At 38.6% G+C, this 14,946-nt stretch overlaps 1 protein-coding gene across 1 annotated transcript; it reads right to left on the bottom strand.

The window, feature by feature from the left end:
- Positions 1–753: 753 nt before the first annotated feature.
- On the bottom strand, positions 754–14,730 carry LOC311288755 (CCN family member 1). The gene is made up of 5 exons (XM_084406337.1): positions 14,511–14,730; positions 11,279–11,492; positions 6,213–6,617; positions 5,134–5,312; positions 754–2,913 (listed from the first exon to the last, which is right to left on the bottom strand). Exons 1-5 carry the CDS (start codon positions 14,559–14,561, stop codon positions 2,608–2,610), a joined length of 1,155 nt encoding a protein of 384 aa, XP_084262463.1. The 5' UTR covers positions 14,562–14,730; the 3' UTR covers positions 754–2,607.
- Between the last annotated feature and the right edge of the window lie 216 nt (positions 14,731–14,946).

Here is a 14,946-nt window from a genome sequence, read left to right as displayed (position 1 = left end):
AAATGGGTTCCATTCAGACCTTAACATTAAGTATTTACCATTGTCAACAAGACATTTTCACCTGTCTATACCCAATGTTTAGATCTGTTGTGGTATTTATGCAAATTAGCACATCTGGAATTAGATTATGCACCTGTTTGTCCATTTTAACAATTTAAAAACTTAATACATTTGTTTGTCTTGATATAAGTAATCAACTCAGTAATTTTCATGGTGATATCTAAAGGTTAATGTTAACCCTATTCACGTGAGAAAAAGAATGAATAGGCTATATTTGGGTCTTTTTCAAAACTTTCCCCTAATGGGATTCTTCTGGGCTTTTTTTTCCTTACTCAGGACATATTGAGGATACAAAATCAGTTGAGTTTGCTTCTGTTGCAATTTGTTCAAGGTTGACCCATTTTGGCTTAAAATGCCTGGACTACAACAGGATGATTTCAATGTCCATCCAATCATTAGTTGAATGGACTACTCTTAAAAGGATTTTTTTTTTTTTTTTTTACTGAAGAATACTTGTAATTTCTATATAATATTTACATATATTCATATTTATTATGGTGACCATAAGATGCAACTTTTTGCTTTTTTCACATTAAATAGTTTTATTTAATGTCTTGTTCACTTAGAAACTGCTATTTTTAAAATTAAAAAAATGTTAATTCAGGCTATTATGCAATCTAACAAACTATACTATTAAAATTATACTTGATCTGCAATATAACAAATTAGAACAAATAATCACATGCCTGCAGTGAATTTTTACAAGCCAGTTTATTTGATACATGGTGAGTGGTTGTCCTCAGTCTTCAGAGGTAAAACACAAACGAGAGGAACTTCCTAGACCAGAACCAAACCTTGGTAAGTCTTGTTTTCAATAGTATCGAAGTGTGTAGCATGATGGATGTGGTACTTAGGAAGCATTTAATCACATATTGGCTACTCTGTCAGTATGTTTGATTATATAAATCATAAAGACTGTTTTTTGTTGTTGTACAAAAATACGTTTTAATAAAAGCATACAAACATCAGCTAAAATTAAATCAGATCGATTGCAATGATGCTTGGTTTGTAATCGTCTTACAACTTTCTCCTGCTAGACAATAACACATTTTAAAAACTCGCTGCTTAACCGTACGATGCTTAACTAGTTGCACCTCCGTAATTTGAACTATGTTCAATATTTCTGTGGGTTAACCATAGACTGTATAAAACAAGGGGTTAACATGTGATTAACTTTACCTTATGCGAAATCTGCGTGGAAATATTTTGCCCGTGAATAAATCCATGAACGCGTAGTTTCCTGACTGGATTTTGCCCGCGAAAATTCGCTGAACGGTAAATGTTACGCACCTTAATAACTTGTGCACATTAATTGATCCGAGGAGGCAATTCATATAGTTAATTTACACGAAACAACAGAAAGCCGTTCAATTTCATCACTTTACATGTGGTAGGCTATATTGTTGTAGTCCAATGTTATGCAGTTCATTCAGTCAGCAGATTTCTCCACAACTTCATTCAACGAAACGCTGCTGAAACGAACATGGTAGACGTAAAAATGTAAATTATTATTTTTTTTTTACTTAATTGAGGTACATGTTTATGATTGAGAAACATAACTTAGCAAAAAAGATCACAATCATTCTATGACAACATGGCTTCTCTTTTCCTCAGAAGTTTGGTTATTTGTGTCTCAAAGCCTGTTCAAACCCTTGTTCTTCAGGGCAGATGGCACGACATCACCTCCGTCAGTTCATGCGCCAATGCCAGGCAAAAATAGAGAGCGCTGCATCATAAAACACACCGACAACAGTGCCATTTGCACGAGGCTCTGCCATCACGTGGTAGATTAAAGACCAGACTGGAGCAGCGTTTGAGAGAACCGTCCCACCCATTACTTTCAAATTACATGTTTACATCAGATGCTGGTGTTTTAAACATATTTTTATTGCAAACCAGAGGGTTACTGGGTTTCTTTCTGCCCCAATAGAAGAGGATTGTAATTAGCTGGGAGCAGAGGAGCCGACGTTTTGACGCCAGGGAGCTGCGGCGCTTGGCATGTATCCCTCGGAGAGTTGATGGAGTCATGCGCTCACAAAATGGCTCAGCGTCGAGTCCACAGGCAGCCGAGCCAAAGCTTAAAACGACTCCCCGTTGAGTTTCCCCTTGTATTTGCCGGTGGTTCTTTGAACGTCAAGGCAAAGCAATCACTACAAAAAGAAGTAAAGACCAGCCCTTGTGAAGCTGAGAGTCTGTCCCACCATGTTTTAAGTGTCTAATCTTGTTTTCTTTTATTCTCCAAACCTGCTTAAAGTCTCATTTAGATTGTGCAGGTGCTCCGTAATGCATCACTGTTCACGGTGAGGACCAGAAAATCCATTTGTATTTGTATATATTCACGACAAGGGACACGTCCCGTCCCAGATCCTCAGGGAAAGCGCATCTACTCTAAGGGTCTTGGTACAAGGGATCGGAAACCAAAACGGCCCTTTCTTTTCCACGTGGATTTGCGTTATAATGAGGCCTCGGCCTGGCGTCTACACTTCGAAACGCTACTCTATTGGACGGGGAAGGACAAAAGGGTCAGGTCTTCAGAGGAACTTGTGGTTAATCGACGAACTTGTGCATGTCCCCGTAGAGCCAGCGCTGGGGCGGGAGCGCAGCGTCGTTCAGGTGCCCGCATTCGTCGTTGCACTTGCAGGACTGCACGAACATGACGGCCCTCTCGAAGCGCTCGCCGTCGGGACAGGCGAAGAGCACGGGGGCCGTTCGGGTGCGGCGGGGGGAGCAGCATCGCCCGTCCAGACACATCCCGCAGTAGTTGGGCCGATAGAGGCGCGTGCTGCGACAGCCGGCGTAGCGTAGACGCAGAGGCTCGGGAGACTTCTGGGTACGGGAACACTTCCTACCCTTCTGTTGGACAAACACAAGGCACTGTTACACTCACATCTGCACTGGAAAGCAAGTGTGCAGTGATGATTTCAATGGGCTTCATGAGGAAACATCAGTTTAGCAGCGTGCACCTTGTTTTTTGAAACACTAAGGGCCTGTCCCAATACCCACACTTGTGGTCATTGCACTTGACCACTTCTCTACTTAAATTATGTATTTGCAGAATACCGTGGCCGTGAAGACAGCAAGAGTTTTAAGACTTTTGTTTACTCAATGGGACTAGCTTAAAGGATTAGTTTACTTCAGAATTAACATTTCCTGATTATTTACTCACCCCCACGTCATCCAAGATGTTCATGTCTTTCTTTTTTCAGTCGAAAAGAAATGAAGGTTTTTGAGGAAAACATTCCAGGATGGTCGATGGTTTGGCTAGATAAGACTTTTATTCCTCGGCTGGGATCGTGTCGAGACTTTGAAGCTGCACTGAAACTGCAATTAGGGCCTTCAAACCGTTGGACTGCATTAAAGTCACTATATGGAGAAAAATCCTGGAATGTTTATTTCCTGGAATTTATTTTCGACTGAAGACAGAAAGACATGAACATCTTGGATGACGTGGGGGTGAGTAAATTATCAGGAAATTTGAATTCTGAAGTGAACTAATCCTTTAAGCACCTCACTTCAGCGTGTGACTGTGGTGATTCATTTGCAAACATTTTACAAAATTCATATAATCTCTGCAGTCTCTGCACCAATATGTAACATCTAATTAATTTAACTTGCACTGGAAAGTTGTCCTAGACATGAGTCATGACGCAAAATCAGTGTACGCAAGTTCCTGAACGAAAGAATGACCCAGAAAGCAACACAGTGTCTGCCCAGATCTGGGCCGTGTGGAATCCACGTGAAATATATATTGCTCTATATTGCTGTCTGGGGAATAACGGGATACACTTAGTTTACACGGGTTTACACTGGTTCCTTTTCGTTTTAAAACGCATAATTTTTGCGACAGTTACACTTAGTGTCTACACTACTCCGTGGTTTTTGAACCTCGAAAACAGAGACTTTAAGAAATGCTTTAGTTTGAAAACTCCAGGGTTGTGTTTTAGTGTAAATGGACCAAAACGGATACTTTTGAAAACGAAGGCATGGCTGCCCACATTACGCTATACCAGAACACAACAATAACAGACCAGCCTCGACGACCGTGTAAACAATAACATGGACACAGATCTGCAAGCTTTGCTGAGAAAAACACACTTGTGTAAACAGGGCCTTAGCCTCAAGTTGTGCTCTGAATAGCGCTAATAGAGATATTAGCGCTTTGTCATTTTTCAGACCTGGGACAGTCCTGAGCACGTGAAAAAGCATCCAGTGCAGAAAGACAAAATACACTTTCGTAGATTAAAACAAGTCCCAATTTCTTATGCAGTGTTGCTTCTCTAGTCAGTTTATTTACTTTAGGGCTAAAGTACTGCTAATGTGACTATTGTTGCATTTTGCTTGCTTCTAATACCGGATTCCTAATCATTTCCAAAGACAAGTAAGGCTTTTAAAACAATCGTGGAGAAACATTTTGCTTACATTTTACATTTTGCTTACACACTGGGAAACGTTGCAAGAACAACATTTGCATTGTGAGACTGTGCTAGTTACGAATACTATAACTAGAAAAAGAAGTACTCAAGACAGTAAACAACTATTGGGCTTCCTTTTCTACTTTAAGCTGATGTTTATGATTTTGGCAAGAAAGAGCCAAAGGCCAAATAATGATTGCATGGTTTAAATTTATGGATTTAATTTAATTAATGTTTTTAGTTGGTTGGTACAGGTTTGGTGCTGCTGTAGGTGGTGGATCAAGATACACTGCAAAAAAATATTTTCTTTCTCAGTATTGTTCTCTTGTGTTCCAGTACAAATATCTGAACATTCTTACACCAAGATACATTTACTTGAGAAGCAAAATTACTTAAGATATTAAGTCTTGTTTTCTGAAAAAATGATAAAAATGTAGAAAACAGCGTCATTTTGTATCTTAATGTAATAATTTTTAGATATTTGTACTGGAAAACAAGACAAAATACTTCCGAGAAGTACAGAGTACTTCAAACCTGTTCAGAGGCTGATTTTCTCTTTTTGTGAAGCAATGAAGATTTCTCAAGGTCTTCATGCAGAGATATAGTGGTCTGTTTAGCGGGATCGTGTGGTAAATGTGCAGATGCTTTCTGAGATCTTTACCTTTATAGGCACAGCCACAGAACTACAGGGACGAATGTTGCAGAGTCTGGTTTCCTTCAGCAGTTTGCACTGAGCGTTCTCATTGGTGACCCGAGACGAGACGCCCATCCCACAGCTGCGGGAACAAGGTGTCCAGCTTGTCGTCTGAGCGACACATTGCCGTCCCGCTTGCTTCCACGCTAGGGAGAGAGAGAGAGAGAGAGAGAGAGAGGGTAAGTTAGTACACAGGCACCATTCACCCAACAGGGAACACTGACGCACAGAGAAAGTGATTACGGAGCATGTGTGGGACTGGTTCACAAGGATCTACTGGGAAAGAAGTGGCGGGCTGCTAAACACAAACACTCACACAGAAGTGCATGCAGAAGAAACCGCCACAGCTCACATTGGGACTGATTGTTAATTGAACCGAAACCCACACAGGACACATTCTTGCACTCTGCTGCAATACTCTTAATTGTTGGTTTATGTAAACATATGCTAATCAGACGTCTATGACGGCAGCAATACATCTCACATCCTGAGCCAGGGTTATTATAGGCCTATTAAAATAAATAAAATATATATGTAAAAAAAAAAAAAAAAAAAAAACTTATTTCATTTTTCATTTAGATTAAATTGATGTATTAAAATAACACCAATAATAATAAAATAAATAATAAAATAAAAATAAAACTGAAATAAAAATATGAAGAACTATAAACAGTTAAAAAAAAACAATAAACTTTAAAGATAAACTTTACACAAACTTTAAAGATATGTATTGTAATTGAAATCTACAGACACAAATAGATAAAGTGATGAAAATAAACACTTGAATGTGTTTTCTTTTCACTAGTCTGAAAGAAGTTATGGAAGCCAAATCTCAAAACTGACCAGTGCATGAAAAACAAACAATGGTTTTACCTGTAATGTCTCGTCTTAACAGATTGGCCTCTTAAATATGCATGCATTTACATGCTGGTCCACACTGTGTTATGCTGGTTTGGTGCAAGTCTAGCATGACTTTGACATGGTTGACATTTGTTGACCAAGGAAACTACAAAACTTGGGGACACAGACCAGAATAGCGCCCTCACCTGGCAGGTGTTTTCGACTGCGTGGTTTGTCCCACTTGTGCTCCACCTCTGTGAGCTCGTTGCTCAGGGGGTCTTTGGGCTTGTAGGGGTACGGCTTGGGCCGGGGCTTCTTGAAGGTGTGCAGGTCAGGGAACAGGTATGGGGGCGGCCGTGGGCGCCTGAACACGGGCGGCAGGACCGAGGACTCGCCGTGACAGTCCACACTGAGGCAGCACTGGCCCGGGACTTTGACCAGTCGAGGTGCGGGACAGGACGGCGACGCCAGGGGAATGTCTGTGGGGCAAAGGGGCACGCAGCCCACCGCCCCATCGATACAGGTGCACTGGTGTTTGCAGCCTGCGTGGAAGTTCTCTCCATTCTGATACATCCGGCCGTTATATTCACAAGAGCGACCTTCCAGTTTAGCTGAAAGACGGGAAAGGAAAGTAGGGAACTGAAAATTACAATTACATTCAATCTCTCCAAAACAAGAAGTATTGTTAGTTCTAATGTAACTAATGTTAAAGGGGTCATCGGACGCCAATTTTCCACAAGTTGGTACGGTTCTTTAGGGTCTTCATGTAAAGTTTGTAACATACTTTGGTTAAAATTCCTATAACCCTTTTTACCTCCTCAAAAACAGCTCTGTTCACAGCGACCCGTTTCGGTGCATGTCTCTTTAAATGATAATGAGCAACTGCTCACCCCACCCCTCTCTTCCATTGGGGTGTCGACACAAGACACGTAAAGTGATGCCTTGGTGGACAGTATACAAATGGCTGAGGGCAGAAATATGCTAATGTGCGTAAATATGCTAATAGGGACAGTCCGTCAGTGGTCGCGGAGCATGAGCATTATAACATCATATTTTCTGTTTTCTGATGCTCAGAAAATCCAAACGGCCTGATTATTGAGAGTGTTTAGGCTTTTTGAGGGTTAAAAAAAGGAGTGAATGGATTTTTTTCATTGTATAGTGGTTGTGTACACACCCTGCAAAGACATTTACAGTGGGTACGGAAAGTATTCAGACCCCCTTAAATTTTTCACTCTTTGTTATATTGCAGCCATTTGCTAAAATCATTTAAGTTCATTTGTTTTCCTCATTATTGTACACACAGCACCCCACATTGACAGAAAAACACAGAATTGTTGACATTTTTGCACATTTATTAAAAAAGAAAAACTGAAATATCACATGGTCCTAAGTATTCAGACCCTTTGCTGTGACACTCATATATTTAACTCAGGTGCTGTCCATTTCTTCTGATCATCCTTGAGATGGTTCTACACCTTCAGTTGAGTCCAGCTGTGTTTGATTATACTGATTGGACTTGATTAGGAAAGCCACACACCTGTCTATATAAGACCTTACAGCTAACAGTGCATGTCAGAGCAAATGAGAATCATGAGGTCAAAGGAACTGCCTGAAGAGCTCAGAGACAGAATTGTGGCAAGGCACAGATCTGGCCAAGGTTACAAAAACATTTCTGCTGCACTTAAGGTTCCTAAGAGCACAGTGGCCTCCATAATCCTTAAATGGAAGACGTTTGGGACGACCAGAACCCTTCCTAGAGTTGGCTGTCGGCCAAACTGAGCTATCGGGGGAGAAGAGCCTTGGTGAGAGAGGTAAAGAAGAACCCAAAGATCACTGTGGCTGAGCTCCAGAGATGCAGTCGGGAGATGGGAGAAAGTTGTAGTAAGTCAACCATCACTGCAGCCATCCACCAGTCGGGGCTTTATGGCAGAGTGACCCGACGGAAGCCTCTCCTCAGTGCAAGACACATGAAAGCACACCTGATGGACTCCAAGATGGTGATAAATAAGATTCTCTGGTCTGATGAGACCAGGATAGAACTTTTTGGGCTTAATTCTAAGCGGTATGTGTGGAGAAAACCAGGCACTGCTCATCACCTGTCCAATACAGTCTCAACAGTGAAGCATGGTGGTGGCAGCATCATGCTGTGGGGGTGTTTTTCAGCTGCAGGGACAGGACGACTGGTTGCAATCGAGGGAAAGATGAATGCGGCCAAGCACAGGGATATCCTGGACGAAAACCTTCTCCAGAGTGCTCTGGACCTCAGACTGGGCTGAAGGTTCACCTTCCAACAAGACAATGACCCTAAGCACACAGCTAAAATAACGAAGGAGTGGCTTCACAACAACTCCGTGACTGTTCTTGAATGGCCCAGCCAGAGCCCTGACTTAAACCCAATTGAACATCTCTAGAGAGACCTGAAAATGGCTGTCCACCAACATTTACCATCCAACCTGACAGAACTGGAGAGGATCTGCAAGGAGGAATGGCAGAGGATACCCAAATCCCGGTGTGAAAAACTTGTTGCATCTTTCCCAAAAAGACTCATGGCTGTATTAGATCAAAAGGGTGCTTCTACTAAATACTGAGCAAAGGGTCTGAATACTTAGGACAATGTGATATTTCAGTTTTTCTTTTTTAATAAATGTGCAAAAATGTCAACAATTCTGTGTTTTTCTGTCAATATGGGGTGCTGTGTGTACAATAATGAGGAAAAAAAATGAACTTAAATGATTTTAGCAAATGGCTGCAATATAACAAAGAGTGAAAAATTTAAGGGGGTCTGAATACTTTCCGTACCCACTGTATATGCAAACACCCTATGAAAGTGAATTTTGCATCCGATGACCCCTTTAACAAATTACACCTTATTATAAAGTCCTACCATTATTAGTACACTGCAAAAAAGGAATGTGTTACATTTTTATCTTGTTTGTTGTTCGAGTACAAATATGTAAACTTTCTTAAACAGATACATTTACTTGAGATGCAAAATTACATAAAATGTTAAGGGCCAGATTTACTAAACAGAGACAATTAGCGTGAGAGAGCGACCCCATAAAAGCGCCGATGGGAGTGGAAAGTTCAGCGCCTGATCTACTCAAATTGAAGAACACAGATGCAACCGGATCATTTCCATAATAACTAACACAATCTACCAAAATTAGCGTCTGGTTTAAGACATGCTTTTTTGGGGGCTGTAAATAATGCCACAAATACTAGTAAATTGACTAGCACAAACCTTAGTAAATCAGCTTGCATGATTCATTTAAATACTCTCCTCCCATAAATTTAACATCTGAAATGGAAACTCCCACAAATGCATAATATGCAATAAGGTCAGCTAAAAAATAATTGTCTCCACATCTTTTCAGCGCTCGTTTTTAAACGGCTAAAGAGGGTTTGCGTTGGAGCAAGCTGTTAGTAAATCTGGCCCCACGTCTTGATTTCTGAAAAAAAAATGTTTTGCTTTAAACAAGAAAAAATATCTTCCAATGGAGACGGAAGAATGATAAAATGGAATGTTGGCCTAAAGTTCGCATAACCAAGGAACAAAAAACATTAAAAATACTCGACATTTTGAACATTCAGAGAATATTCAGAAATAACGTTGTTGTCGTTGGGTTTTTTGTTGTTAACTTAATGGGAACATAAGCAAAACATTCTTAGGGCATTCCAGGTTAGCTGGTTAGCTGGAGTTTTGTGTGTTGTTTTCCAGTAAAAATATCTTAAGCCTGGGACACACCAAACCAACGCCAAAGAACTAGCGCTGATGAAAGCCTCGCCTCGCGTCGTCTGCGTCAGGGAAAAGGCTGCACTTGAACACACCGAGAGAACCACAGACGACTGTCAGCTAGAATGCGCGTTCTGCGCCTGCGTGTGAATGAGACAACTGTCTATTTCTGCAGATATATTCATCTATATTCGTCATTCAAAGAGGGAAACCGACGCTGCAGGCTCCTGAGACACAAACCGTAAACAAAGCAGCGCATGCTCACTGTTTTGAATATCAATCCTTCTAAACACTTTCTTTATTCCATTCCGCTCGTGTTGATATTGAAATATTCGCCAAGGAACACATAAGATAACTTAACATTAGAGCAGCTTTCTATCTGTACCGTTTTGACTTCTTTGCTCGCTGTTTTGCTATTATTCTTGAGCAGTGACTCGTTAACTAAGCTGAACAGCCAATCAGTGTTCTCTCTTTCACAGACGCCGATTCAACATGTCGAATCGGCCGAAAAAAACGCAGACGAGGACCAATTTCGGCCGACCGTCGGCTTGGTGTGTCCCGGGGCTTATCTAAACATCCTTTAGATCAACTGGCATTTGTTTTGACCTCCTACAGAGGGTTCAAGCTTGAATGATTTGAGTTATTATCCTGAAGGAAGATGACCTGCACAGAGTGACAGTCAGGGGTTAAACAGAGGTTGACACTCTATCCTCTGCTTTTATGAGAGAGGCTCTATGTTTAGGGCCGAGTGGAATTTTGACTTGTTTACAATGTTGTCGAGCGTCAGATGGTCTTTGGGTGTGTTGAGACGCCCCCTTAAACCCCCCTTTAGTCCAACCCAAATACCTGCCTTAATATAGCAACTACCCCAGCGCACAAAATATCCTCTGTATGTGAGGAAATGAATGTGCATGTCTTAATAAAGATAAAACCCCAAGCAGAGGGCGGCCAGACTATACCAGTCCTCTGTGAAATTATTCAAAAATGTGTCTTTAAATTAATTATTCATGATAATTATTGAAAGGTTTGGACATTACGTGAATGCATTCAAACCTTTGAATAAATGTATACATTTTCAATAAATATATTCAAGAATAATACATTTGATTAACATAAAATTAGAATAGAGTGTTTTAATTTAAATGAATTTTCAGTAAATAAATATAAGTGTGTTATATAGCCTACGTTATATATGTGCCTATGAAATTGCATATAAATTGATTTTCTTTACATTATTTCAATCTATAAAATGTATACATTTTATACATCTAAATACGTTAATGAAAATCTATATAAAATCATACATTTTACACATTGAAAGCTTTACTAATATATATATATATATATATATATATATATATATTATATTAAAATGAAAATGTATTTAAATGTATAAAATAGAAACAGTTTGTATTAGCATATATCGTGAGTTTATATTAGCATATATTGTGATTTTTTACACGTATTAAATGTATGATTTTTAAAGAAATCCCCAGAAATCAAATATTGTTTTGTGTGTGTGTTGTTTTGTTGACTCACCCCGGCAGATTCCGTGGAGACTGGCCACATCGTTGCCATAGTTACAGTGCAAGCCCTTGTGATGGTCGCAGGGTCTGTGGTCGTGACAGTCGTCGTTCAGCTGAGCGGCACAGACCGTACAGCAGCCGCAGGCGTCGGGCACCGCGCTCACACCCGGCGGGCACACGGCACGCTCACCCGGACACCGGCACACCTTAGGACACCTCGCGCAAACCTGCACACACACACACAGGGGGTTCAGATTGAGCTCGGTGCAACTGAATGTTGCAACCACATTAAACATACATCTAATGGTTGTTCTTATAACTTCACTTAATAAAAAAAAAATACATTAATATAATTGTGGTTAATCAGGTTCGGCGAAAATGAATTGCGACATAAAACTTCTGCATACGTCTAATGGTCGGTTTTAATAACTTTACTTTTTTTAATATATATACATGAATATAATTGTGGTTAATCTGAATTAAATGCATCAGGATGGCTGACAGCTGGACATGAAATCGCCTCTCGTAAAGTTAAGATGCCGGTTCATTTAAATGTAGAAAACGTTTGATTTCTTATAAATTTGGATTAGCGTATGTCACAACGTATGATAATGCAAATTTTTATACATTTAAATTAATTTGCATAAGCAAATACTATAATATAAAATTAATTTAAGTATGTAAAATGTATTTGTTGAAAATCTAAATGAAAATGTATTTAAATTATTGCTGTCAAATCGATTAATCGCATCTAACGTAAAAGTTTGTAAATATATAGTATATATATATATATATATATCAGACCCTTATGTTAGATGCGATTAGTCACAATTAATCGATTCGACAGCACTAATTTAAATGCATCATTTATTTGTATTAGGGTTGGGCAACGATTAATTGCGATTAATCGCATCCGAAATAAAAGTTTGTGTTTACATAATATATGTGTGTGTACTGCGTATAATTATTTTGTATATATAAATACACACATATGTATGTGTATATTTAAGAAAAATTTGCATGTATATACTGTAGATATATTTATACATAATTTATATTATATATGAATATTTTATATATAAATACCAAATTTTTCTTAAATATACACATACATACAGTATGTGTGTATTTATATAGACTAAATAATTATACACAGTAGACACACATATATTATGTAAACACAAACTTTTATTATGGATGCGATTAATCACGATTAATCGTTGCCCAACCCTAATTTGTATTAGCATATATTGTGTACATATATCGCCTCTCATAAACTGAAGATGAATCGGGGTCAAAGGAGTGTTTCCCTGCCTGTTATTTTAAATATAGTTATAAAATGTTTGAGTTCTTAAAAGAATGCATTAGTATATATGTGTTACATATGTATATCACAATATAGGATATTGCAAATTGACTTAACTTTGATAAAAATATACCTTTAAAATTAAATTAAATACATTTTCTTTATATATAAACATTTATTTAAATATAGGATTTATTTTTTACATTTAACTTTAATATGCTAAATTTTCAGTAGCATATTTAAAATGTATGATTTCTAGATATTAAAGTATTTCAGTAAAAATGTTTTTATTAATTTGCATTAACATAATATTGATATAAAAACACCAATATGTAATTTAAAAAAAAATTTCATTAGCATTTTTAAAGTGATTTTATACATTTGAATATACCAATGAAAGTGAATTTACATGAATAATTAATTTGCATTAGCATACACAGTGATATGGCCGGCTGCTAGAAATTCGATCGGCTCTCATAAAGTCAAGGTGAATCGGGTTCAAAGGAGTGTTTCCCTGTCCGGGATCCACGTCATTCCGAAGGGTTTTACCATTGAAGCCAATTTCCATTGGATCACTTCCTAAAGCGCTGCACCTGTTTCCCCGGCATCCTGATGGCTCTATGAAATACCCAGCCGAGTCCTCTGAGAACGCCCGGCATCTTAAAACCGGAGGAGACGAGCTCTTGAGTCACTCGAGACCCATATGTGGATCTGAGATCAAAGCATAAGTCGGGGCCGGTTCTGGAGCAGGGGTCAATGGAGCGGGATGTGGGGCTGGGTTGTTGTGCCTGGGTTATTTTGAGCCTGTGCTGGTCTATTTCTGATCCACAGGAGCCATGAGGATAGGTTGAGTCTCTCAGGTGTGCAGATCTGAGTCTCATTAACAGGGCCAGAACCTCTGAGCGGCTCCTGGGTGTCATCGTGCTGATTTTCTGGTTTTATCTGTGACTGTGTGTTGTAATGATATAGAATTTTAATGTGATTTTATGATTATTTTGCTTTGTTTTACAGCACTGTGGTCAACTGTTAATATTAATTATTAATATGTGCTTTATAAATAAACTGAACATCGTGCTGCTTTCATACTCCGTAAAGAGAATAACTGTACAGATTACAGACAGATCGTAGGCAACATCTCCAGCCTCAAACGCACACGACTAGACTTATCCAAGTCCAAATGTTTTCTAATTATGATGGATCACAGACTGGGACTTCAGTGGGACTTTTAAGCTGAGTTGATTTTGCACTCTAAAATGGGCTAAAGAAATAAAGAAATGACAAGGGAACTAAAAATAGATATCCATCTATATATTGATAGTAAATGACATTATAAATATGATTAATCTTATTATGCAGTATTGTGTGAATTGTTTGTGTTTGTTTGTGTTAGTTTGTGTGTGTGTGTGTGTGTGTGTGTGTGTGTGTGTGTGTGTGTGTGTATATATATATATATATATATATATATATATATATATTATTATTATACCGGCATTTGAACAATATTGTGTGAATAAATATTGTATGTATATATATATATATATATATATATATATATATTTGTGCTGTCAAAACGATGAATCGCATCAAACATAAAAGTTTTTGTTTATATAGGCTAATATATGTGTGTAAATTATACATACATATATATATATATATATATATATATATGTGTGTGTGTGTGTGTGTGTGTGTATACATATGCAAACATATGTGGGTGTGTGTACGTGTACACACACAAACACATAATATATAAACAAAAACTTTTGTTAAATGCAATTAATCGATATATGATAATGCAAATTGATAAAGTTTTATAAAAAACAAACAATTTATTACTATCACACACACGCATATATATATATGCTTCATTTTATTTTATTTTTTTGATGAAACGAACTGTTGCGGAACACATTGTTTACATTAAACTCTTGCGACTTACCGACGTGCAGATGATCAGTCCAAACACCAACAGACACATTAAATCCCTCATCTTCACAATAAACCATTCAATGTCCACGGACGGTGTAGTGAAACTGTAATAAAATAAAACAGGTCAACTCTCACAGACGAGCGTTAATAATCCAGACAGGCGCGTTTATTCCAGCACGAGAAAGTGAGTCGAGCACAGAAGTTTCTAACACTTGTTTTCACACTGCAGTGAGTCTTTATACGGCTGTGCTTTGATATCATCGCAGTCCCGCCCTCTCGGCCAATCAGAACGCGGCTGAGCGGATACGTTTATAAATGGGCGTGGCTTAGCCATCCTGGCAGATTGTAGGCGTGGCCAGCGATGAATGCAGTCATTCATAAAAACGACTGCATTCCAGAGAAGAGCTGCTGTCTGCTGTTTATTGACTTAAGTTTTAATAAAAATA

The sequence above is a fragment of the Rutilus rutilus genome (genome assembly GCF_951802725.1).
Source record: "Rutilus rutilus genome assembly, chromosome: 1".
NCBI classification, from domain to species: domain Eukaryota; kingdom Metazoa; phylum Chordata; class Actinopteri; order Cypriniformes; family Leuciscidae; genus Rutilus; species Rutilus rutilus.
The sequence above is the reverse complement of the archived record's forward strand: the minus strand, read 5'-3'. Positions and strand labels throughout refer to the sequence as shown.

Excerpts from the sequence above, each read along its gene's own strand:
- LOC311288755 (XM_084406337.1), bottom strand. The coding sequence starts at position 14,561 with ATGAGGGATTTAATGTGTCTGTTGGTGTTTGGACTGATCATCTGCACG. Across the intron at positions 11,493-14,510 it reads GACTGATCATCTGCACGTCG|GTTTGCGCGAGGTGTCCTAA; the intron begins GTAAGTCGCAAG and ends GTGTGTGTGCAG. Across the intron at positions 6,618-11,278 it reads TCTCCACGGAATCTGCCGGG|CTAAACTGGAAGGTCGCTCT; the intron begins GTGAGTCAACAA and ends CCCGTCTTTCAG.